General features: G+C 31.7%; 4 protein-coding genes and 1 non-coding gene across 5 annotated transcripts; 2 read left to right on the plus strand and 3 right to left on the minus strand.

Annotated features, from left to right (window-relative positions):
- Positions 1-205: 205 nt before the first annotated feature.
- Positions 206-850, plus strand: LOC11437490 (nuclear transcription factor Y subunit B-3). Its single transcript, XM_003630243.1, has one exon. It carries the CDS (start codon positions 206-208, stop codon positions 848-850), a length of 645 nt encoding a protein of 214 aa, XP_003630291.1.
- Positions 851-1,436: 586 nt separating this feature from the next.
- Positions 1,437-3,527, minus strand: LOC11429100 (gibberellin 20 oxidase 3). The gene is made up of 3 exons (XM_003630244.3): positions 2,953-3,527; positions 1,977-2,301; positions 1,437-1,883 (listed from the first exon to the last, which is right to left on the minus strand). Exons 1-3 carry the CDS (start codon positions 3,453-3,455, stop codon positions 1,617-1,619), a joined length of 1,095 nt encoding a protein of 364 aa, XP_003630292.1. The 5' UTR covers positions 3,456-3,527; the 3' UTR covers positions 1,437-1,616.
- Positions 3,528-10,314: 6,787 nt separating this feature from the next.
- LOC11435701 (gibberellin 20 oxidase 3) lies at positions 10,315-11,967 on the minus strand. Its single transcript, XM_003630249.3, has 3 exons — positions 11,408-11,967; positions 10,967-11,291; positions 10,315-10,792 (listed from the first exon to the last, which is right to left on the minus strand). The coding sequence occupies exons 1-3, from the start codon at positions 11,941-11,943 to the stop codon at positions 10,520-10,522; spliced, it is 1,134 nt and encodes a 377-aa protein (XP_003630297.1). The 5' UTR covers positions 11,944-11,967; the 3' UTR covers positions 10,315-10,519.
- A 6,988-nt stretch (positions 11,968-18,955) lies between these two features.
- On the plus strand, positions 18,956-24,285 carry LOC11435702 (auxilin-related protein 2-like). The gene is made up of 6 exons (XM_039829354.1): positions 18,956-19,071; positions 19,144-19,230; positions 22,484-22,572; positions 22,683-22,772; positions 22,923-22,987; positions 23,819-24,285. Exons 2-6 carry the CDS (start codon positions 19,227-19,229, stop codon positions 24,123-24,125), a joined length of 555 nt encoding a protein of 184 aa, XP_039685288.1. The 5' UTR covers positions 18,956-19,071; positions 19,144-19,226; the 3' UTR covers positions 24,126-24,285.
- On the minus strand, positions 20,179-20,258 carry LOC112417609 (small nucleolar RNA R44/J54/Z268 family). The gene has a single exon (XR_003008210.1). It is a non-coding gene; the product is annotated as a small nucleolar RNA R44/J54/Z268 family (small nucleolar RNA).

Below are 24,285 nucleotides of genomic sequence, written 5' to 3' on the forward strand. Positions count from 1 at the left end.
GTTACATGAAGTACTCAACATCTAGAACGAGTCCGGGGGACTTGCCTATTTTTCTTTTTTTAACTTTTACTTCTCCTAACTAACCCTTCTTACTTGCCTATTTTTATGCCTCACTTTCAGTTTATCTATCTATACAATAATGTAAATTTTAAATGTAATATTGTAAGGTCACGTAACATCCTATAAGCTCATTAATTTAGTTCCAATGGATGATGAGAGTCATAGTAATTTGCCAAATGGATTCAACACAGAAAACCCTGAAACTCATTGTTTAAAAACAATCAACAACAATAATCATAATCATCATCACAATAGCAATAAAGAACAAGATCGTTTTCTTCCTATAGCAAATGTTGGTAGAATAATGAAAAAAGTTATTCCTGCAAATGGAAAAATCTCAAAGGATGCAAAAGAGACAGTTCAAGAATGTGTGTCGGAGTTCATAAGTTTTGTCACCGGGGAAGCATCGGATAAATGTCAAAGAGAAAAAAGAAAGACAATCAACGGTGATGATATTATTTGGGCTATTACAACGTTAGGCTTTGAAGAATATGTGGAACCATTAAAATGTTACCTTCAAAAATATAGAGATATTGAAGGTGAGAAAGTTAATGTTCCAAAACAACAAAGATCTGAACAAAGGCTACATCAACATCAACATCAACATAACCAAGATGAATTAAATAATCAACATTTCAACAATAGTGTATATACATCTACAAATCTCATGTCTCAAACTCCTTATATGACTACTGATCAACCATTTCCACTTCCTTTCTCTCCAAATTCGATTCAAAAACAATTACGACAGCAAGATCAGATTGATTCCATAGGGCATTGGTATGAATGAGTAAGACCAAGCTAATTTTATGTTTGGTCTTTTTTTTCTTCTTCTTTTCTTTTTGATATAACAATATAATGTAATCTTAGATATAGAATTATATTTATGCGTATAAGAGTATATATACACATACAATTAATGTAATGTTTTTTGCCACTTTTCAAAATAAAATGATCTTGAAGCTTTTGTTTGTCATTGATTGTCGTGTAATATTGACAAGGAAAATGATAAATTGCACAAAAGTTGCACTAATTAGTGAATATGCACAACAAGTCTAAATTCAATCATATGCCAATATTCAAACAGAATCACTCAACGTACTTATGATGGCCAATGACTCATGAGAGGATTCTGGTTTGTTAATTAAGTTACACCTTTTAAAGAGGCAAAATTGATTTCAGAGGCGCATAATTAATTTTGACGTGCTTAGAGAATGCTTAGATTTTTTTTTGAGAGACAGAGAATGCTTAGATATTCTCTAATAGAATTGATTTAGCCATTTTAACTTCTTTTGTGAGAGAAAAAATAATTCTAACTTGTCCCTCGAGTGAAAAATATGATTTACTCATACAAAATAAATATATTCATGGAGAAATTTAAAAATAAAATATAGTTCATATTGTTTGGGTGCAATTCATTTTATTATGAGCTACACTAAATGTTTGTTCGTAGATATTATTCTACGCAGGTATACATAGAAAATATGGTAACAACAAAGGTAGCAATTATTATATATCTGAAATGCAATCTTAATCAGAAACAAACTCCCCAGTAACTAGAAGCTTGAGTTGGAATTAATCCACGAGACGAAATCTGGAAGAGTGTTGGGATCAGCCCTATGCTTCCTTTGTGTAAACTCGAAAAATTGTTTCCAAGTGAAATCAGGATATTTCGTTGGCTCTTGTCTTCCCAGTATATTTTCAGGTGCTCTCACAATTTTGTCTCCTTTTGGACACAAAAAGAAAGCAAGAGTCTTTCTATCCTTCTCCCTATTAGCCAATACCCTATGGAGACAACTCTTGTATACTCCATTAGTCAATGCCTATCACAACAAAAAACACTATTGTCACTTTCTCTCTCATAAATATTATAATAGAATTATGAGTTAATAGTATCATAAATATTTAATACATACCTTGAAAGTGTCCCCAATGTTAATGACAAAGTTATTAGGTTGAGGACGAATACCAAGCCATTTGTTATCCACAAAAGCTTCTAGACCTCCAACTTGATCTTGAAAAAGAATGGTGACTGAGGTTGGGTCACAATGAGGACCAGTGCCAAGGGCACCTGCATGGATGCCACTGCAAGGTGGGTAAGAGTTGCACCTCATCATAGTTTCTGCATCTTCAAAAAACTTTTTATAGTATGATCGATCAACATCCAAGCTAATGGCCAGCAGCTCCAAAATAACATCTGTTAATTTCTTCATGGCCTCGCAATACTTTTGTAACACCCACCTATTGCAATTGGAAAGAAACAATAGGTCAAAATCAAAATATCAAACGTTAAAATCAAAATTTATAATTCACTTATTTGATATATACATGAGTAAACTACCTTAATAACTTCAATGGGTGGAGTTCAAATCTCGTAAAAATAATTGTAAAGTAGAAATTAGTTTCAATTTAATAAAATATTTTTCTTCTCCGATTAAAAATTATATATATGGGGGAATTAATGAGTCTATCTCTTTTTTTAGAGTAGACTCAATCTGATTTAAACCTACACTTTTAATAAAAAGGAAAATGAGTTGAGAATTACAAATCCTGATCGCCCCTTGGTAAGAAAATATATTTTAAAACTAAAAGATTTAATTGTCGGAAGACATCATAAAAATTATTTAAATTCAATGCATTAGTAAGTTGCGGAGATTTAATGAATTTGTAACACTGGAGATTACCATTGGATTTAGTGAAAGAAGTTTTTGTTCTTCAGATCTAAAGGTATCCATAATTGTTGCACAATGTCGTTGCCCTAAAGGATTCAGATCTGCCACATTGGCGAATTTAATCACCAAACTCACCTTTTCCATTTTTAATGCATGTTTAGATTTGCGAGAAAATAAGTTCATTACAAAAAAAAAATAAAAAATAAATTAGGGTTCTTACCCAGCATGTTGGTGGTCATCACCTAAGGCAGCAGTGAAGAAGTCAACAATTTGTGTCTCTGATTGATCATAGTGTTTGTATTGAAAAGTAAATGTCTCTTTCCATGGCAAACTAGCAGAGTACCTTGCTGCATGAGCACCTGAATAACCCCATGGATTTCTCATTGCATTGAGCTTCCTATCCAAAGGAAGTTTGAAAAGGGACACAAATTCTTGATAAGTAGCATCTATCAAATTTTGGTCAACTCCATGATTGGTGACTTGGAAAAACCCATGCTCCATGCATGTCTCCCTCACAATCTTTGCAGCAGCAGCCAAAGCAGCATCATCACCGTTGAATATGGCTTCTAAATCAATGACAGGTACATTCAACTCTTCTTTGCTGGTTTCAACCAAATCCTCGGATGACCAGATAAACTCTTGTGGCACCTTTGCTTCCTCGTGCAGGGATTTGAAGTCAATAAGTCCTTTGAAATCATTTTCACTTTTCAAATTTGATGCCATTGGGATTCAGAATTAACAGAGGCTGATTTGTAAACAAGTTTAGGTATGAGTCCAATACATACATAAGTTCAAGATATATAAATACATAAGTTTTAGGTTTTGTCAATTTTTTTTTTCCTTTCAATTTTAGATATCTAGAAGAGAATGGAATAAAATGAAATACTGCTTATTTTTTTATATATTTTCTTTTAATTTCAGATTATACAACTCAATTCAATGAATATGAAGACCGTATATAATTCAATGAATCATATATCAATATTTTTTTGGACTAAATGAATCATATATCAATTTTGAAAATTATAATAGTTGTTTATTCAAAATTGTACTTCAACACAATTCAATGAACCATATACAATAGGTATTTATTTAAAAATATATTTCAAATATTTTAAAAATGGTAAATGTACATTTTTAAAAAAGAAATTGAGAAGAGGGAAATTATTATTTATTAAAAGGCACCATTGACCATTTTATAACTTTTCTTAGTGGATATGCACTTGTCGTGTGTGCAAAATGATGTACGGTTAACCCACCACCATTAAACTCGTAATCTATTACACAATAATAATAATAAAATGTTACAATTTTCTTTTGTACCCCAAAAAAAAAAAAGTGTTGTATTATATTTTATTATATTCACAAATTTAAATATTTTTATTTAGGGTTAATTATGTTTAAGGTCCCTATAAATAGACGTGTTTTCAACCTTAGTCCCTACTTAAATTTTATTAAATTTTTGGTCCCCAACGTTTTTATCCGTTAGCGTATTTAGTCTCTGCCGTCAATTTTTGCTGATTGGGCTAACAGTGAAGAATACGTGGACGCCACTTGGATGCCATTTAGACTCATTGGAATGACATGGCAAGCCACATGTGAATATATTTTATTTTAAAAACTAATATTATTAAATTTAAAAATTTATATTTATTTTACTTTTTTTGAAGGAATATATTTATTTTACTTATTAATCAAAAATTAAAAAATGCTGTAAACACTAGGTACACTACACCACTGGGAATCTTCTTCTCCTCATCTTCTTGTTCATCATTTCTTCGAGTCCATCTTTGCTCCATTTAGGAAACCTCCATTTATCCCTTTTCACCTCATAGATGACTGACATGTGGCAAAACTAAAATGAAGGGCTGGGATTAAAATGTTAAAAAAAACTAGCATGCTCCTCTCCTGAGACAACACACCGGCCTCCTTCTTCTCATCATCATCTCTGCCCATCTAAATCCCTCTCGTCGGTGCCGCCGTCTCCTCTGTCACACTCCGCCTCCTCCTTCTTCAGACACAACACAGAAAAGAGCAATTCAACAACCTAATAAAATCAAGCAAGAAGAAAATTGCAATTCTCCAAAAACTTCTTGTAAAACTGAGCAAAAAGAGCAATGACGATGATGACAGACCCTAGCAACAACCTAATATTGCTCAATTTCATATCCTCAACCTACCCACGGCAATTCAAACCAATTCAATCCCAAGTAATACAATCCAAAATTCAAACCAATTCAATCCCAATTAATAAACAAAATACACAATTAAACATAAAAATACAACAAAATTCGTCAAAAATCAACAAGATAAAAAAAATTAGGAAACAACTCCGCCGGAGCCGTCGCCGCCTCTGTCGCACTCCGCTTTTGAATCGACTTCTGCTTCTGAATCCCTCTCGCCAGAGCTTCTGTAATTGTGCGAATTGGAGTACACGAAATACTCCATGAGGAAATGGAGGAGGACAACTGAGATTTAAGCGGCGATGACGACAGCGAATGAAGTGAAGAGAACGGGAGGAACTAAACAGACGCACGTGACGGAGTCAACTTCGATGGGTTTTGTGTGGTTGTAAAAGGTTGGGTTTTTGCAATCGGTGTTCCTAATTTTGGCCTGTCTAGTATGGTGATTAAGGGTTTTATGGATGGATAATGACAGAGGAGACGGCGGCACCGGCGAGAGGAATTCAGATGAGAAGAAGGAGGCCGGTGTGTTGCCTCAGGAGAGGAGCATGCTGGTTTTTTTTAACATTTTAATCTCAGCCCTTCATTTTTGTTTTGCCACATGTCAATCATCTATGAGGTGAAAAGGGATAAATGGAGGTTTCCTAAATGGAGCAAAGATAGACTCCATTTCTTCATCCAACACCACCATATCCTTATCCTTCTTCCATTTCCTCACTACCAGCACCAGTAAGTCATTAACAACACCAAAAAAAAAAGAAGAAAAAAAAAAAGACTGAATAACAACAACACTCAAAAGAAAAAGTAAAACTCAGATCTACAAATTTGGGAATTAGTTGGATTTCTGCAAAATTTGAACATAATCAAACACAAGACACCCATCAACCTAAACATTACATGAACCCCATCGACCTCCATCTTCAATTTCAACCCCTTTCACAACCTTTCATCTTCGTCTAAAATCGTCCGCACAACCTTGTCCGAGTGCGAGATCGAAGATCTGGTCATAAAGCTTTTTGACTTGTTCAGAAACGATGGTGATGCGGTGTAGATGGGAAATGGAATGTAGTAGTTGGTTTTGGGAAGTTGTTCTTCTTCCTCTCATTTTTCTATTCTGGTTTTTTCACTCATCCAACCAACTTAGTGAAATTGAAATTGTTTCTTCTTCCTTTGTTGTTGTTGCATCATTTTTTTTTTTTTTGGGTTTGTTCTTGAGTTTTGTGTTGATAGGTGCGAATGGAGGCCACAACGGTGGAGGGGATGAAATGCATCAGTGACATGTTTTTATTTTTTTTATTTTTATGATGATGAACATGAAAAAGAGGATAAACAACATTGAGTTTTTTTTTTCTTTCCAATTGATTTATTTAAATAAATTGATTAATTTTTATTTAATGATTTTTTTTTTTTGTACATATTAGTTTTTATAAAAAAAATTATTCACATGTGGCATGCCATGTCATTCCAACGAGTCTAAGTGGCGTCCACATATTCATCACCGCTAACCCAATCAGCAAAATTTGACGGCAGGGACCAAATACATTAACTGACAAAAACGTTGGGGACCAAAAATTAAATAAAATTTAAGTAGGAATTAATGTTGAAAACGTGCCTATTTCTAGGGACCTTAAACATAATTAACCCTTTTATTTATAATAATGCTTAATTGACTATATATATTCAACAATCATTTGAAATTTAACAATCATTTGAATAATTCTTATTTGACTATATATATTCAATGTATTGAAGTATTTAATAGTATGCCTAAAGTAATATTTATTTAACAAATATTACGTTTAATATTATAATTCAAGTCAAACAGATGTAGAGAAAAAAAATTAAAACTCATTTGAATAATGCTTATTTGACTATATATATTCAATGTATTAATTTTTTTTAAGGGTATCCAATGTATTAATATTATTTCTAAAATAAAATTTATTTAACAAATATTAGACTTAATATTATAATTCAAGTCAAACAGATGTAGAGGAAAAAAAATTAAAATTTAACACTCATTTGAATAATGCTTATTTGACTATGTATATTCAATGTATTATTTTTTAAAGGATATTCAATGTATTGATATATAGTATGTCTAAAATAATTTCTTTTAATAAATATTACATTAATATTATAATTCAAGTCAAACCGATGGAAGGAAAAAAAAAATTAACACAATCTTAATTAAATTTAGGGTTAAATATGGTTTTGATCCCTATAAATATGTCAACTTTTCGTTTTAGTCTCTCTAAAATTTTCCTCCAACTTTTAGTCCCTATAAAATTTTCAATTACTACTTTGGTCCCTATTTTAAAGTAAATTTTTGTATTTTTTAATTAAATTGTTCAGAAATGTATAGAATATTGTAAAAATCACTCCCAAAAGAAGTAGAATTTTTTAACAAAAAATGAATTAAATATGAATTTTTTACCTTCAAAAATATAAAAATTCATATTTAATTCATGTTTTGGGAAAAAAAAAATTCTAATTTCTTTTGGGAGAGATCCTAATAATATTATAAATTTTTCTGCAAAATTTTATTTAAAAATATGAATTCTATATATGAGTTTACTTTAAAGGAGTGACCAGAAGTAAAGATTGAAAATTTTATAGGGACTAAAAGTTGAAGGAAAATTTCAGAGGGACTAAACCCAAAAAGTTGGTATATATATAGGGACCAAAATATATTTAACCCTTAAATTTATTATATATAGTGATGTGCACATTCAAACCGATTAAAAAAAAACAGAAAAAAAAAATTGCACAAAATTGAAATTATTGGATATATGTTTGGATTGACTTTTGTAACAACCACTCGAATAGGATCGAATTTTAGATTTGTTTTTAACAACCGAACTGAATCAAATAGAGACGCCTACATAAATATTAGGGTAAATAGGTTGTGTTAACTAGTGCCCTGGGGCACTAGTTAAAAAAGTAAAAAATAGAAATGTTTACTTGAAAACAACAAATTTTTTACTTTTAAAAAGTTGGACATACCACTTTTTAATAATTTTAAATGCAAAATTTTTAATTTAGTCTCCTTAACTAGTGCCCCAGTGCACTAGTTAACATTTCCCAAGTTTAAATAGTACAATTTTTATAGAAACTTAGCAATTCAATGCATCGGAAATTGAAGTATTAAACTTTTTCAATGAATAATTTCTTTTTCCTAATTAAGAATCCTTAAAGAGTGCCCTATGGGCACTTGTTAGCAAGACCCTTATTAAAATTGTCATAGTTTGAGGACATGGAGAAACAAATAGTTGCATGAGGAAGGATTTAGCCATCATGTTTATCAGATGCAACATGTGAAGGATTATGCAATAGCGGTTAAGGCTAATAGAGTGGTTAAAAATATCGTGAACTAAACCATTCTTATAGGATGGAAGCCCCTTGCGAGTGGTTGGATTAGGTTGAACTCGTCTTGTAAGGAGGGCGAGATAGCCGAGTGTGCAGTGGCGGAGCCACGTGAGGACATGGGATGGCCATGGCCACCCCATTAATTTGTGGAAATTACCAAAATACCCTTGGGTTAAAATGAATTTTACAACCATGCCATCCCCACTTTTTCTAATACTAACAGGGAAGCATGCCAGCATGCCAAGAATATGCAGAAGTGGAAAAACTAGCATATAAATTGCATATAAATTTATGGAACTTATTGCAGTGAGTTTAGGTTTAGTACCAAATAGGGTCTATGACTTCTTTATACATAACACCAGCAACATAAGACTCAACCATTATCCACCTTGTCCCTACACTCATCTGGCTCTTGGTCTTGGACATCACAAAGACACTGATGTCTTGACTGTGCTTGCTCAAGATGATGTAGGTAGTTTACAAGTTAAAAGAAAGAAAATCAGAATTGACAAACGATAAGAACCCTCCCAAATATTCAAAAATCAACTGGGGCAATTTCCGAACTGCCTGAATGCAAAGTAATTTTATTAAATTCAATGTTGATAACCTCCAAATTTTTCATTTCAAGCTTTTCTAATAGATATTTGTAATAATCGAATATAAATTTGTAGTTTAATTTTTTTAATGATCGACTTTATGTATTATATAGTTTAAATTTGTAATAATCGACTTTATGTTTATTGCAATTAAGGTATTGTATACAATATATATATATATATATATATCCGCCACTGCGAGTGTGGAGGGGTTTTGAGAGGAAGTGACGGCGAGTGTTTGGGTGGATTTGCAAAGTTAATGGGGATTTGTAGTGCCTATGTTGCATAATTGTGGGGGTGGGGTAGATTTACGATATGCTAGAAGACTTGGTTTTCAACAAATTGATTTGCATGTGGATTCTATGACGATGATGGTGCATGTCCTTAACTCAGGAGTGTGCGGCGCACTCTAAGTGGGAGAGGTCTCTCGTTGAAGATCAGGCGGTTGTTAGACATGGACTGAGAAGTGGTTATTCAACATACTTACCCGGAGGTAAACCACCGTGTTGATGCATTAACAAGCAATGATGAATTAAGATTCAGATGCCAAGTATTTCAATTAAAGTAGCATAAATACCATTTTTTACCAACATAAATACCCTTGTTATTACTCCCCTTTGTAGCACTTACATTGTTGTTACTTAGCAGGTCATGACTTCAAATATTTGTGAAATCTCACCATGACCGGTGAGTCTATCTTTCAATTATGATCTTGGAAATTATTTACTATAATTAGTATGAACAACTTTGATAAAATAAAATGGGAGTTAGGCCTATCTTATAGTATCATATATATTACTCTAGATATATGAGATTACATAAAAAGAATGGTTTCTAGCAAGCTGGTATAGAAGACATGGAAAATAGAACTAGTACCAATCCCGGTCAGGGAAGATCACAATGCTTGCTTCTTCTGATACAACCAACAAACCTTGTTAATAGCCTAGCCTTACAAGAGCCATATTGATCATCCCGGAAGAATGTTCCACATGATTAAAGTAGATTATTTTATTGTAATGGATTTTTTTTATGGGGGATGACCTACATAAACAAACTATATATGTAGCATTTAACGTTGTATTTACCTTTTTCTGCAAAACAATCAGTGATAGAAAGAAAGAAAAAAAAATGTTGCCAATCCAATTTTATTTTTTTTGTTTTGTTCTGTTGATAGTAATCCTTTAATTCCAAAGGGAAGAGAGTCTTGATAGTTTCAACCGTGTGGTGGTAAATATAGTTTGACTAATAATTATTTCATCTAAAACTTGAGTTCGGAGTCTTCCAAACCATTTATCTCTTCGACACACGTATTATTTTATGATAATGTCAATATTTATAAAGAAAAAAGTTTATTGATAGTTCAATATTAACAAACAAAAGGTTATTGATAAATACAGCATAAACTCTTGACGTACGTCAAAAAAAAAAAAAACATAAACACGAAGAAAAAATATATTTATTCTTATGTTTGTGTACATCACAATTCAGACAACATGATGAGCATGAAAATCGATATCCACTATTTTCCTATTGTACTTGAGAAAATAATATAAGATTATGAATTGTGTTTACACAACGTTTATTAATTGACATATGGTTGATACCAAAAGTCTTATTATCAAGATGCAATTCAAATCAGCTAAAATTTGGATGTCTCAGAAGAGTGACGCCAAGCAATGAAACTGTCGAGTGTGCTAGCATCAACCCTACGAGTTTTTTGTGTATACTCATATAGTTCTGACCATTTGTAATCAGGATATTTTCTAGCTTCTTCATTTTCCAAAAGTTCATTTGGAGGACTCACTGTTTTGTCTCCTCTTGGATTCAAGAAGAAAGTCAAGGACTTCCTCTCCAGCTCGTTGCTTACCAAAACCCTATGTAGGCAACTCTTGTACAACCCATTGGTCAGTGCCTAAGATAAACAAATATATTTGTCAAAAATACAAAATAAAATAGACAAACACACTAGTATCATTTTACCATTATATTTGATCCGTTTTGTTAATTTTATAGGGACCTAAAACATATTTAACATGTTTTGTTGCGTGCTAAGAAACACACTAGTATCATTTTACCATTTACTTACCATGAAGGTGTCACCTATGTTGATGACAAAGGTATCAGGCTTTGGGGGCACAGCAAGCCATTTGTTGTCAGCAAAAACTTCAAGACCTCCAACTTGATCTTGAAGGAGAATAGTGATAGAGATTGGGTCACAATGAGGGCCATTGCCAAGAGCACCAGTGAGGTTAGCACTGCAAGGTGGATAAAAGTTGCATCTCATCATTGACTCAGCATCTTCAAAAAATCTTTGATAATGTTTGCGATCCACACCCAAACTAATGGCCAATAGCTCCATAATCACCTCAGTTAAATCATTCATTGCATCAGAGTACTTTTGATACACCAACCTATTCAAAATAAAAATAGATAAACATTGTTTTCAAGGAAAATAAAAATAAAAAACACAAAAAAGAACCAAAAAATTGTGTAATTTGAACTTATATATATGGAGTGAGGTTCTTACCCGGATTGTTGAAAGTCTTCACCCAAGAGAGAATTGACAACATCAACAACTTGTGTCTCATTTTTGGTGTTGTGTTTGTACATGAAAGTAAATGTCTCTTTCCATGGTAAAACAGTAGTATACCTCTCTGCATGAGCAACTGAAAAGCCAGAATCTTTGGCTATAGCAGTAATTTTCTTGCTCAAAGGAAGCTTGAAAATGTTGTAGGTTTCTTGAAGAACAGCATTGATGAAATCTGAATCCACACCAATGTTAGTGACTTCAAAGGCACCATGTTTTATGCATGCCTCCCTCACAATCCTAGCAGCATTAGCCATTGCAGCCTCATCACTCTTGATGACACCTATGTCAATAAGAGGTAGCTCAATATTTTCTCCACTGCTTTTCACCCAATGCTCAGAAGGCCAAATGAACTCTTTTGGTACATTTCCTTCTTTTTGCAGTAAGGTGAAGTCAAAAAATTGGACCTTGTTTTCACCTTGTTGGTCCTTAGGTGGAGGGAAAAAGGGAAGGCTAGGAGTGTTAATTGATTCCATTGGAATTATTGAGATGTGTTTGCAAGCCAGAGTAATAGGTTCGATACAAGTACAACTTACAATAGCAAGCTATATAAATATATTTTTTTAGGTAGCCATGAAAGGAATGATGGAAAAAATGATTCAAGTTTTTTTATAAAAAAGAAAGAAATATTGATAGAAATCAATATTTTCTTTTTATAAAAGTTTACTGTGAAAAATTATGTTCAATGGATATGAACAACATAAATGATTCAATGAACCATATGAGAATTTTAAAAAATAAAATATTATTTTTCATTTTAAAATTACTTGAAATGTTTTGACTTTACTAAAAATAATCTTATTTACAAATGTATTTTGAAATGAATAGATAGATTTATATGTAACATTTAAATAATAGACAAAGATTCGTTGAGTTACAACTATTTTAAATATGTGTCAGTGTCATTTTATCACCGATTTTACTATATATTGACCGAAAATGAGTACTTTCGTTTGGTCAAAATATGATGTCGGTGAGTTTGTGTTGAGTAGTTTGAGTCAAAGGTTTAGATAAACGACATAAATACAAAAGAGACTCTCTAAAAAAAATTCATTAGAGAGTTTATACTTATCATTTTAAAATACTTTGAGGAAAAGTTTCAAACCAAATAAAAGCATTAGTAGTTTTCTTTAATATGAATAAATTATTAGTTTTCCTAATCTTAAAGGTTATAATATTTATAACATTTAATATAATATCTTTAACAAAAAAAAAAAATGAAAGTAGTAGTATTTTCCTTAATATGAATAAATTCTTAAAAAACAAATTAAATGTTTTTATATGAAATTATTTAATAGATGTTGAATTTAGTATTGACACTTAATTTATGTTTTTGTGCATATATTATGAAAAATTATAAACAATCAAACAGTGGTTTAGTGTAAACTTCTTGGAATTCATTTGAGGTTGGTCTAGTGGTTGACTTGAGATATTGGAGTGTGCTTCTCTCAAGCTCTCAGGTTCAATTCCATCCAGTGTTAATTTCGTTGGACAAGTTCATATAGAACTTTGCAGTGACTTTATATGGGACCCTGCAAGTGTGCGGTGAGATTGATCCCCTCATATTAATCGGTTCTTGAATCAGATACCAAGTTTTGAAAAGAAAAAAAAAACAACCGTTAAATTAAGAGTTCAGCTGATATCCAAAGGAATGAGGAAACAATTGAATTAGGAATTACCGTATATGAGTAAGGTGACAAAATGGATGGATTGGATGGATATGAATTTGGATTTTAATGGATGGATCAAAAAAATTCATTAGTCCATTAAAATCCACTTTTTTTTTGTTGAAAAAAACCATCAAATCTATCCATTAAATATTATGTTCATTCAATCCATCCATTATTAGATTTTAATGGATGGATAATTCATTTGATCCATAAATCAAAGTGTATTATTTATTTTAAGAGGTGTATTAATTATTAAAGGGATTTGTTAATGAATTCAGTCCAAATAAAATTCTATGTAACTAGGCCCAGTAAAACTTTTTTTTTTAGCCCAATAATATTTTGACTATTACTTTTTCCACCCTATGCCTTTCCTCGCGCACCTTAATTTTTTTTCCAATTTTACCCTTGGTTCGGATTTCATTGTTAGAATTTTGCAGATGTTTCTGGATTTGAAAATCCGGAATAATGTTTTACGAGAACTTTTGCAATTTTAATCTTCAAAATTCGTAAAATAAAATGCAAATAAAATAAAATAAAAAAACAGAAATAAAAAGACACAAACATAAAAACAACTCATTTTATTAATATATGAACAATACATTACAATAATTTTCAAGCTTTTTAAGCTTATTACATAAGATCCTAAATCTATTTCTAATCTCCAATGAGCCTAACCACTGGTATGTGATGGGACATACCAGTCGTTTGCCTATTGGAGGAAAACCGGAGGAGGGGGGAAGAGGAGGGCGGGAAGAAGAAAACAATGTCCATGAGGGAGATGGGGGGTGCTCAAACTTACGTCCAGACAGGTCAAGCTAAGAACCACACTGACCCACATGACTCTCAGATGAACCGCATTTTGTTGCAGCGCGGTTCCGTCCTCATTGACCGTTCATACAAACCCTGAAAGTTTTCAACGAGGCCCTTATCTATGAAAGGCCAACGATGAAAAACCATTGTTGTAGAAGGAAGAAGAGGAGGAGAGGGTGGGAGAGGATGGTGTGAGAAATGGTGGGGTTTGGAAGGCTATTTATAGGAGGGGTGGGTCAAAAACTGTTGGGAGGCCATAAATGCAGTCAAAAAACGCGTTTTACCACGTTTTTTTACTTGAACACCGACAAAAACTTGTGATGCAGACCACCGGCCATGACTGATGCATTCCGGAATATAAAATCCGGAATGCCCACCTGTTTTCCAGAAAATATTTTTCGGATTAATGCGATAATGGTGGTGAACAAGAGAAAAGTTGGCACTTACTGTAGGGCTAAGGACATTCTGGAATGTAAACTCCGGAAAGATTCAGAGCCATTATTGTGGGTTTGGACGGTTACAACCACTAACACGTTTTCATTGACTGTATTAATGACCTATGACTTGTTTTAGGCTATAAATAGGCTTCCATCTTCAACAAATACCTTCATTATTCACTTCACCTCTTTTCTTCCATTTTCTTCAAATGTTTTTTAGTTTTTTAGGGGTGTCGATGGTGTCATAGTCATTGTTGACCGTTCATAGGAACCATGCAATTGCAATGCATTGCAACTTTTGTGGGATTCATATAACGGTCAACAGAGACTCTTGATATCAAAGAAAGACACAGAAAATTACATAACATCTGGTCCGGATTTCTGTTTTCGAAAATAACTAACAATCTGGTTCAGATTATGTAATCCGGACCAGGGGTATTTTAATAAATTTTGCAGAGCACGCGAGAAGGCATCAGAGTGGGAAAAGTAATAGTTTAATATTTTTGACATAAGCCTAAATATATTAAATATTATGAGTATTAATTAAAGAGAAATGTTAACTTGTACTTGTATGACACATGTTAAAGAACCCAAAATAGAAGTTTTGTCTAAAAAAATGTGTCAATTTATTTCTTTAGAGATTGAAAATTAATATTTTGTAACAATAACATAACCCTTAATTAAATAATTTTCTTTTTGGTACAACCCTTAATTAAATAATTTAAAATAGGAAAACCGGTGGTCAACGGACCCACCGTTGTTCTGGCGATCTCACATCGCACAACAGTATTAAATGCATCCTCCGCAAACTTATCATCGTAACAACAATCATCTAAATCCAAACTGCTCATAGGCCGTAGCCAAAGTTTGTTATTATATTGAACTCAAAGGCTCTGTTTGGTAAAAATAGCGGATAGCTGATAGCTTATAGCTGATAAGCTAGCTGATAGTTTTTAGCTGATAAGCTAACTGAAGTGTTTGATAAAAATAGCGGTTCAACTAGCTGATAAATGTAAAATGACATAAAGGGTATTCTTAATTCATAATAAAAATTATATCATTAATTTAAGTATTTGTAATTTTGTAAACTAATTTTTCTTTAAAAAAATACTTTAAATTTATTAATTTAATATATCCTATGTATTATAAATTAAATTAAATTTTATTCACTAAAATTTTATCTTATATTTATTATCATTTAAGTGTTTCCACTTTATAAAGAAAATAACATTTACCTCAAAAATAAAAATAAAAAGTAGCACTAATAGAGTAATACTAATAACAGAGAATAAAGAAAATAACACTTACCTCAAAAAAAAAAAAAGTAACACTAATAGAATAATAATATTTTGTTTCGTAAAAAAAAAACGAAGGTATATATTTTTTCAAAAAAAAAAAAAAAGGCCAGCTGATATATATACAAAAATTGGAATAAATGGATAGTAGTCTTTATTACGTAGCTTATTATAAAAATACAATTTAAATGAAATAATAAGGGTAAAATTGGAAGAAAAAGTGAGAAGCTATAAGTTATAAGCTCGAACGCTACTTGGAATAGCTTCTGAAAAATAGCTTATAAGCTCGTGAAATAAGCTATAAGCTCATGGTGAAAAAGTGTTACCAAACAGAGCTTTTTTTGTCAAACGAATTTATAAGCTATAAGCTAAAAGCTCTTTTTTGGATTTCCCAAAACCCAAAAAATTATGGGTATCCCACATAAACCAAAGATATTTTGGTCTCTCAAAAAATTAAAAAAAAATAGATATTTTGGTATCATTTAAGACTATATATCGGTCTCATCACATTTCATCACTACCTCCCCGTCCACATTTGGAGCCACAGGAGCTAATTCTTGAAGTTTTGGAATAAATGGAAGGATGTGCTATTATGAGCTTGTGCAAATCTCCTTGTAGTTGTCACTTTGGCTTGTATTTCCTCTCTTGTATCTTTTTTTGATTGTTTGTTGAATCGTGTTGTAATGAGCTCCCTTACGTTTGATTGCATTTTTATTTTGTTTCCTAAACTCAACATGATATAAACCTCTTTTTAGTTAAGGATCGATGATGTTATAAATGAAGTATGTATCTTATTGCATTTTTAGTTTCCTCTTAAATTGTTTTTTTTATTATGATATTGGTACGAAATTTCCATCGTTGTTTAACGATGACTAATTTTCGTTGGAGAACATGTGGAATACATCAGATGAGTTTTCCCCTTTCAACAAGATTTTTTTAAACATGTGAGTCAGAAATCAAACTCCTTACCACATATTTAACGGGACTCAAATCCCTTAAATTAATTGTGTTAATGGTATCTTTAGAATTTAATATGATTAGTTAGTTTTTCTTGCCAAGTCATTTATATATATATATATATATATATATATATAGGGCATATCAAGTGAGATGACTTGTTATAGTGAGAGATGAGAGGAGTAATTAGCAACCATCCGATTAAATCCAATGGCTAAGATGCTTTCAGCTTTAAAATATACTAAAACCACGTGATTAATCTCCCATTCTTCTCAAGCGTGGCTTCCTTTTCTCCTTCTTCTTCTTCGTACTGTTTTGGTTTCTTTTGCCTCCTACAAATTTCCTCTTCTTCTTCTTCTTAAGATTTCCAGATTTGAAAACTTTTTTATTCTACCTTTGGATTCTAATTTTTCAACTTACTTTATAAGAAATTAAATTAATTTATGAAATTAAAAAGAAAAAAAAAGTGAAATAAGAGAATTCAATGTTATTTCAAAGAAGAGATTTGTTCGATTGAAAAGCATGAATAGCAAGCCTCCATTGTTGAATATCGAAGCTTTGGGGTTGATTTTTAAAAAAAAAGTTTATGTTTTAATTTGATTTTTGTTTGGGAAGAGATTGACAACAACAACAACGATTCTTATAGCTGCATAAATGGTACAAAACTGGAAATCATAATTCTGGGGAAGCAAGAACAGCAACACTCGTAGGAGGCAATTCGTTGTTCAGAAATATAACCCTTTTCTTGTTCAAAAGAATAATAATAATAATAATAACCCATATTTGGTGTTTTAGGTTAAAGAAGAATTGTTATTTTAGGTCAATTACACATGAGAAGAAGAGCACATGGGAACAAAGCAATTACAATGTAAAAATTAAATAAGGATTTAGAACAGGGGAACAAAGCAATTCAAATGAAAATGAAGAGAAACCAATCGATTTCAAGTAGAAAGATAGATGTGTAGTGAGGGCATCATGGATGAAATCTGAGAAAACAAGAATAATAAGAACGCGAGAGAAATAAGGGGATGAAGGTGTGAAGATTACCTATATTAATAAAAATTAAATATCATAGTAATGATTGATCCAAGGGCTGTGATTTACTCCTCTCACCTCTCATAATAAAAGCACTCTCACTTGATACACCCTCTATATATATATATATATATATATATATATATATATATATATATATATATATATATGGGGAAGGATATATATGTGAGTCTCTAAACTTACTCCAAATCTCAACCCTCGATTATTTTTAATCTAACGGCTTTAAAATTTGTTTAATATGAACCACTTTTACGCTTCATTCCTCAAAACACACTCAACAAACTTGTGTACACTTGCCGTAAGGGACAAAATCAAATAAAACGGTATTTCAATTCTTGAATTGTTTCAACTTTTTATCATAAAACAGTTTCCAGATCTTTCTTTCATGTATACAGTATTAAACATGACTCATTTAATTATGAATTCCATTGGTTACAATAATCATCCGCAAGCATCTCTCATCTTCAATTGGTACTTATGGATAGCCTAGGAATTCAGCGTTCATCCAAAGAGAAGAAGTAGAATAAAAATTGAGACAAGATGACTTTGCTTTGAAAATTGATTTCAAATCATGGAACGAAGATCTATGACGATGATCAATTGATCAAGAGGTTGATGTTTTCCGGCGTTTTGTCGAGACAAGGTTTTGCAGGGATAAGCGTTTTGACGTTTTCCAGTGAAGAAAAGAATTAAACCTCACCCTAACAATTACTATTATAGACTTACTCTTGGAGTCAAAATATCAATATATATATATATATATATAGTCAATGCACTTGGACGAAATAATGATATCAAATAGTTAGGAATAACTTCTTTTACGTCTAAAATGCGAGTGATTGTATTTGTTGAATTAAGTAAGAATAATATTAGTCCAATGAAATGAAAATTATTTAGCATCTTTTTAAAAATTATATAATAAAATAATATTGAATACTCTTATCTTTAAATTTTAAAAGTTAAAATATATTTACAAATTAAAAAACAATAATTAAGTGAAATATTTAGAGAACAATATCACAAGTAAGTATGTGAGATTTGTCGATCTATTTATACTAAATAGAAAAACAATCAATTAAAAAAAGTTAATTTATTGAGAGATTTAAAAAATAAATATTTAATATACTCTTTATTATTTAAAGAGTATATTTAATCAAAGTCTTCGAAAATTAGAGGTTAACACATCAAAAGAGTAAAAGAAAAAGAAAATAAAAATCCATTAAATCCCAGTGGGCTTTGTTGGTAACAACAACAAACAAGGTTCCGTTTTTGGTAGCATATGAGTCTGACTCATTGAATTTAGTTCCCATATCGCGGGTTGCTGCTTGTTCTTCACCCCGCGATATATCTCTTTCGCCGCTATTTTTGCTTTGTTGAAGGTATTTTCATTCTTCTTCTTCTTCTTCTTTCTTTTTCAATTCTAGTATATTAATCTTGTTCTTTCATATTAGTTGTGCTCCGATGGAATTTAAAGGAACGGTGCTGGCATCTGATCGATCAGTCTTCTCTAATCGATTTCGAGTCACAAGCGCATATGGGTAACTCCAATCACCCTCCTTTTAATTAATTGTCTCAACCTATTTGTTACTCTTTGCATTTGAATTTGAATTAATTTTAGGTTAGCACTACAAGAAAAACTGCATTTTGCGACTTTTAAAAATGCTGATTGCGACTGTTAGAAGGGTCGCAAATGTACATTTGTGACGGTTCTCCAACGGTCGCGGATGTTGGGGTCGCAACTGTCTTTTACGACCCTTCGTAGAACAAACGAACCAACTGCCGCAAAAGGTGTTGTGACAGTTGCTAACAGTCGCAATACTATATCTGCGACCCTTCAGAACTGTCGCAAAGTATGTGGTTTAATTTAAATTAAATGAACTTGCGACCCTTCATAATAGTCGCAAATGTTTAGTTTTTTTAAAAAAAAAAGGCTTAATATATCATTTAATCCCTTAACTTATTTTCTATTCTCATTTTAGTCTCCTAACTAAAAAACGTCTCAAATTGATCTCTTATGTCTTCTTCCGTTACCTCTTTTGGTCCTCTCCGTTAGTTTTTCAAGATCTAATATTTTTGATATAATTTTAACCATTAGATTGCATGTCTATTGTATACAACAATGAAACACCAACACTAATTTTTTTTCCTTTCTTCATCTTCTTCCTTCTAAGTTCTACCACTTCTTCATATTCATACAAAATTCATACAATATAAAAGTCCAGGAAATATAAAAATCCAGAAAATTAAAACTCAAATTTTTTTTTTTTAAACTTAATCTTCATTTCTTCTTCTCATGAAGATACCAAATCAAGTAAAACAACTAGATTTTCACAAGTAACAAAACAACAGCAACTATAAAAACAAATAGTATCACAAGAAAACAGCAACAACAATTAATTTCAAGATTATCAACAATCAAGATCAAAATGGTATCAACATTTGAAACAAAATTAAGTTTTAGTAAGGAAATCAAATTTGTAACTAACTGTGCATCAGAGAGATTCCCACAGACAAATCAGCATTTTCTCTAATTAGAAGATCTGTCTAGTTTGTCATCATTTGCGAAATATTCGAGAGTAACAACAACAACAATGATAATCGTTTTTTGAGTAAATAGTCAATTTCCCCCCTGAAATTGTAAGTTTCATCAATTACCCTCCTGAAATTAACAAAACTTCAATTACCCCCTGAAATTTCACAACGTTAGTCAATTTACCCCCTCTGTCAAATTTTTCTGTTAGTGAACATGACGTTTTGCAAATACCCCCCCTGAAGTTTTGCACTTATGTGCAAAATGCCCCCTAAACTTAAAAATTTATATTATTTTTTCTTAAAAACAAACAATTAATAGTTAAATATTAAAGCTAACTATTAATTTTGGAGTTTGGAAAAACTACATACATATATACATCAAAATAGGGAAAAATGTGTATTTTTAAAGTGACAATAATGATTATTTCTAATAGACAAATTATTATTTTTAGAGGTTTATAAACAAATTAATAATCATATTTAAATTTATATTTTTTCCTTCACCATCTTAGTCTTTTAACTCCTCCAACTCCTTCAACAATTTGCTCAAACCATTTAAACTACACAACCCCCAATATTAATCCACAAATCATCCCATTATTGTCACTTTAAAGAATACATATTTTCCCCATTTTTGAGCCTATTTTGATGTATATATGCATGTAGTTTTTCCCCATTTAACTATTAATTGTTTGTTTTTAAGAAAAAAATAATATAAATTTTTAAGTTTGGGGGGCATTTTGCACATAAGTGCAAAACTTCTATTTGCAAAACGTCATGTTCACTAACAGAAAAATTTGACGGAGGGGGTAAATTGACTAACGTTGTGAAATTTCAGGGGGGTAATTGATGAAACTTACAATTTCAAGGAGGAAATTGACTATTTACTCATCGTTTTTTTGGATCTGGGTAAGTGTCAGCTTGTATGTGATTTGCTCACGGCAGGAATGAAATTTGAAGGCTTAAAATTAGTTTGTTTGTATGTGATTAATTTAACGGGGGAAGAAATTATTTGAGGATTTATTGATGATTTAAGATTAATGGATGTGAGTTTTTTTGTTTTATTTTCTAGTTTTCTTTTTTTATGAAGATAATAAAAAGTGATATCAAGATGAAGAATAATATTTAGGAAGAAGGGTGTTGATGATGATAGATGAAGATGACAATGATGGTTGTGTGGTGATTAAAAGGTAGGTTTAATTATTTTTATTTTTTGGGATTTTCTGAATTTTATTGATGATGTTGAAGATCATGAAGAGATGATGAAGAAGAAGATGAATAGATTTTATTAGGTGTTAATGGTTCACAGTAAAGTACAATAGGTCGTACATGATCCAACTGCATTCTTTTAAAGAAAAAAATCAAATGGTTAAAATTAAAAAATTTAGTAAGGCATATGATAGACCACCTTTAAACATAGTTCACCTTAGACATTTGATGTTAAAAACTAGCAGAGATGACTAAAAGAGGTAACGGAAGAAAACATAAGGGACCAATTTAAAACGTTTTTTAGTTAGGGGACTAAAATGAGAACAGAAAATAAGTTAAGGGACCAAACGATATATTGAGTAAAAAAAAAATACTTGAATGGGGCAATTTTTGTTGACAATTTAAATAAATAAATTAATAAATACTTAAAATACATAAATATATAACTAAAAATATCCAAATCTCATTCATATAATTCATTCAAGAGTAATAATCAAAACAATAGATAAATTACATAGTTTAAACTACAAAATCAAATCCAACATATATAATTCAACTCCAAATACAAAAACATGTTAACATCTAAAAACAAAAAGATGCTGTCAGCTAAAAATCCAATGCCAAACGAAACTGCAGCGGGACCACAAAATGCATAAAACAGCCTCAACAATGATTGGAGAAGCGAACATGAACTAATGACCTGCATAAAACAGCCTCAACAATGATTGGGGAAAGTGAGATTGTGGGTGAGATTTAGGTTTCAATTTGGGGGAAAGTGAATAATATTTGGTTTTAGGGTTTTGGAGTTGTGGGAGGGAGAATGAAAATGGAAAAGCGTGATTGATGGATTTGGACAAAAGATATATATTGTGAAGCGCACATGAAGAACAAAAAAGTATAAAACCTGCGACCCTTAAGGCTAACCGTTGCAATAACAGCTAGTCCAAGGATCGCAAAGTAAGTGTCGCAAAATGCCAAATTTCTTGTAGTGTAACATGCACATACAATGCCTTTTTTGCTTTGGTGTTAATGTTTTGGATTACAAAACAGAAGTTACTATAGAGAGCACAAAGGAAGAGCCTTCTTTGGTGGGGCGTATTAAAACTAGACGAAATCTCATTTGCTTAACTCATGCACAGGCAAGTTTTTCCTCGAAATATTAACCAAGTTTATTGCTCTTTTTGCCAATGTTTGTTATTCTAGTTAATATTAGCTTTCACCAATTCTTTAATATCAATCTCTTAACCAGGTTGCTGAGTCAGTGCGCATGGGCTGGGCTGTACTTGAACGTGAAAAATCATCTTACAATTCCTTCATGTACTACTCAGTATCCGGTGGAAATTCTTCCCCAGCCCCCGCTTTACGAAGACTATGTGCCTGGGTTGAAGAGTACGGGGCAGGTTAATTCTGATGACGTTTTCGCGACGCTGAAAACAGAAAGTGGTGCTTTGATGATCTTCTTTCTGGATTTGGTAAGGGTTCCGGTAGGAATGGATCAGAAAAAGACGATAAAGCTGGTTCTGACTTTGATGATTTATTAGCTGGATTTGGAAGGTATATATAATTCTAAATTTCAACAGTAAATTTTGTTGTTTTCGGAACTGAGGTTCTTTTATAATAATTGTAATTTTGTGATTATGCTTTTTGTGCAAGAAGCAAATATATGCATGCTTTGTATTAAAAAAGTACAAGATGCTATCGAATCTTGAGGCTTAATTAGTTTGAAAGTTTGAGAATGACTCACACCATGTAAAAATTAAGTTTAGCATTTTTGTTTCAAGCTCAGGGTGGTTGTATTCTCATCAGAAGTGCCTTCAATTTTACTAGCGTTCAAATGGACACTCTGGATCCGTCTGTCCGCACTTTCAATGACAACAAAAATATAGGCTAATTAATTTGTTTAAGGGAATAATTGAAATAACAAAAAAATCCAGCCCCAAATCCCATATCCTCTTTATATATTGTTATAGATGTTAGGTTATAATTTTTATTTGTTGAGTGTTTCTCTTTCTATAATGTGAATTCTTCATTTGGTTTTGATAATGTACATACAGGGACTACCATGAAGAAAGAAAATTATCTTTATCTTGAGGATGCTTCATCCATTAGGTGCTATCATCTTTAACTTGTTCTATTTTAGAACATATTTTGTTTTCAATGAAATAAAACAGAAAAGGGAAAAAGAAGGGAGAAATCTTTGTTTCGAGCTGTGTGCACCTTAATTTTCTCTTTCTAATTTTAAGAACTAATTACCACATATTTATAGCATGCACTCACAGAGATAAATGGCATAACAAGATTATCTTTGATGAGCGATTCATAGATATTGTTTAACTCGTCAATGTTTGATGTGTTGTAATCATTTTTACATGTTGTTAACAACAGGCATGCTCCTAATATTGGTTTGTCCTCTGAACCAACTATAAGTGCATCTAAAACAACCTCCACTGCAGCAGAAGACCCTTTGAAAGTATATGAATCAACTTCAGCCCCAATGGATTCATCCACAAGCAACTTTACAGACCCTTTTGAAGAAATTAGTAAATTTAATGGTTCTAGAAGCACAAAAAATAATAGTTCATCAACTTCAAATGGCATAATATATGAAGACACTGACTCTTTTGACGGGCTCGGAAGATCTGTACCTGCACTCTCATCCCAGAGAAATAGCAGTAAGGGATTTAGATTTTGACTGTAGAACCATGTGAAGATACAATACTTTTTGTTTTCCTGCTTATGAAAATTTAAGTTATCGAGTGTTAATCCACATAAGTAGCTTATGTTTTGGATGAGATTGTTGCCATTATTGGGAAATTGAGACTATTTATTTAATTCTCTATTATATTAGTATA

This window comes from Medicago truncatula, chromosome 8 (assembly GCF_003473485.1).
Source record: "Medicago truncatula cultivar Jemalong A17 chromosome 8, MtrunA17r5.0-ANR, whole genome shotgun sequence".
Classification (NCBI taxonomy): Eukaryota; Viridiplantae; Streptophyta; class Magnoliopsida; order Fabales; family Fabaceae; genus Medicago; species Medicago truncatula.

Excerpts from the sequence above, each read along its gene's own strand:
- LOC11437490 (XM_003630243.1), top strand. The coding sequence starts at position 206 with ATGGATGATGAGAGTCATAGTAATTTGCCAAATGGATTCAACACAGAA.
- LOC11429100 (XM_003630244.3), bottom strand. The coding sequence starts at position 3,455 with ATGGCATCAAATTTGAAAAGTGAAAATGATTTCAAAGGACTTATTGAC. Across the intron at positions 2,302-2,952 it reads GATGACCACCAACATGCTGG|GTGGGTGTTACAAAAGTATT; the intron begins GTAAGAACCCTA and ends CAATTGCAATAG. Across the intron at positions 1,884-1,976 it reads ACATTGGGGACACTTTCAAG|GCATTGACTAATGGAGTATA; the intron begins GTATGTATTAAA and ends TTGTTGTGATAG.
- LOC11435701 (XM_003630249.3), bottom strand. The coding sequence starts at position 11,943 with ATGGAATCAATTAACACTCCTAGCCTTCCCTTTTTCCCTCCACCTAAG. Across the intron at positions 11,292-11,407 it reads GAAGACTTTCAACAATCCGG|GTTGGTGTATCAAAAGTACT; the intron begins GTAAGAACCTCA and ends TATTTTGAATAG. Across the intron at positions 10,793-10,966 it reads ACATAGGTGACACCTTCATG|GCACTGACCAATGGGTTGTA; the intron begins GTAAGTAAATGG and ends TGTTTATCTTAG.
- LOC11435702 (XM_039829354.1), top strand. Across the intron at positions 22,773-22,922 it reads ACTACTCAGTATCCGGTGGA|AATGGATCAGAAAAAGACGA; the intron begins AATTCTTCCCCA and ends GGTTCCGGTAGG. Across the intron at positions 22,988-23,818 it reads TTATTAGCTGGATTTGGAAG|GCATGCTCCTAATATTGGTT; the intron begins GTATATATAATT and ends TGTTAACAACAG.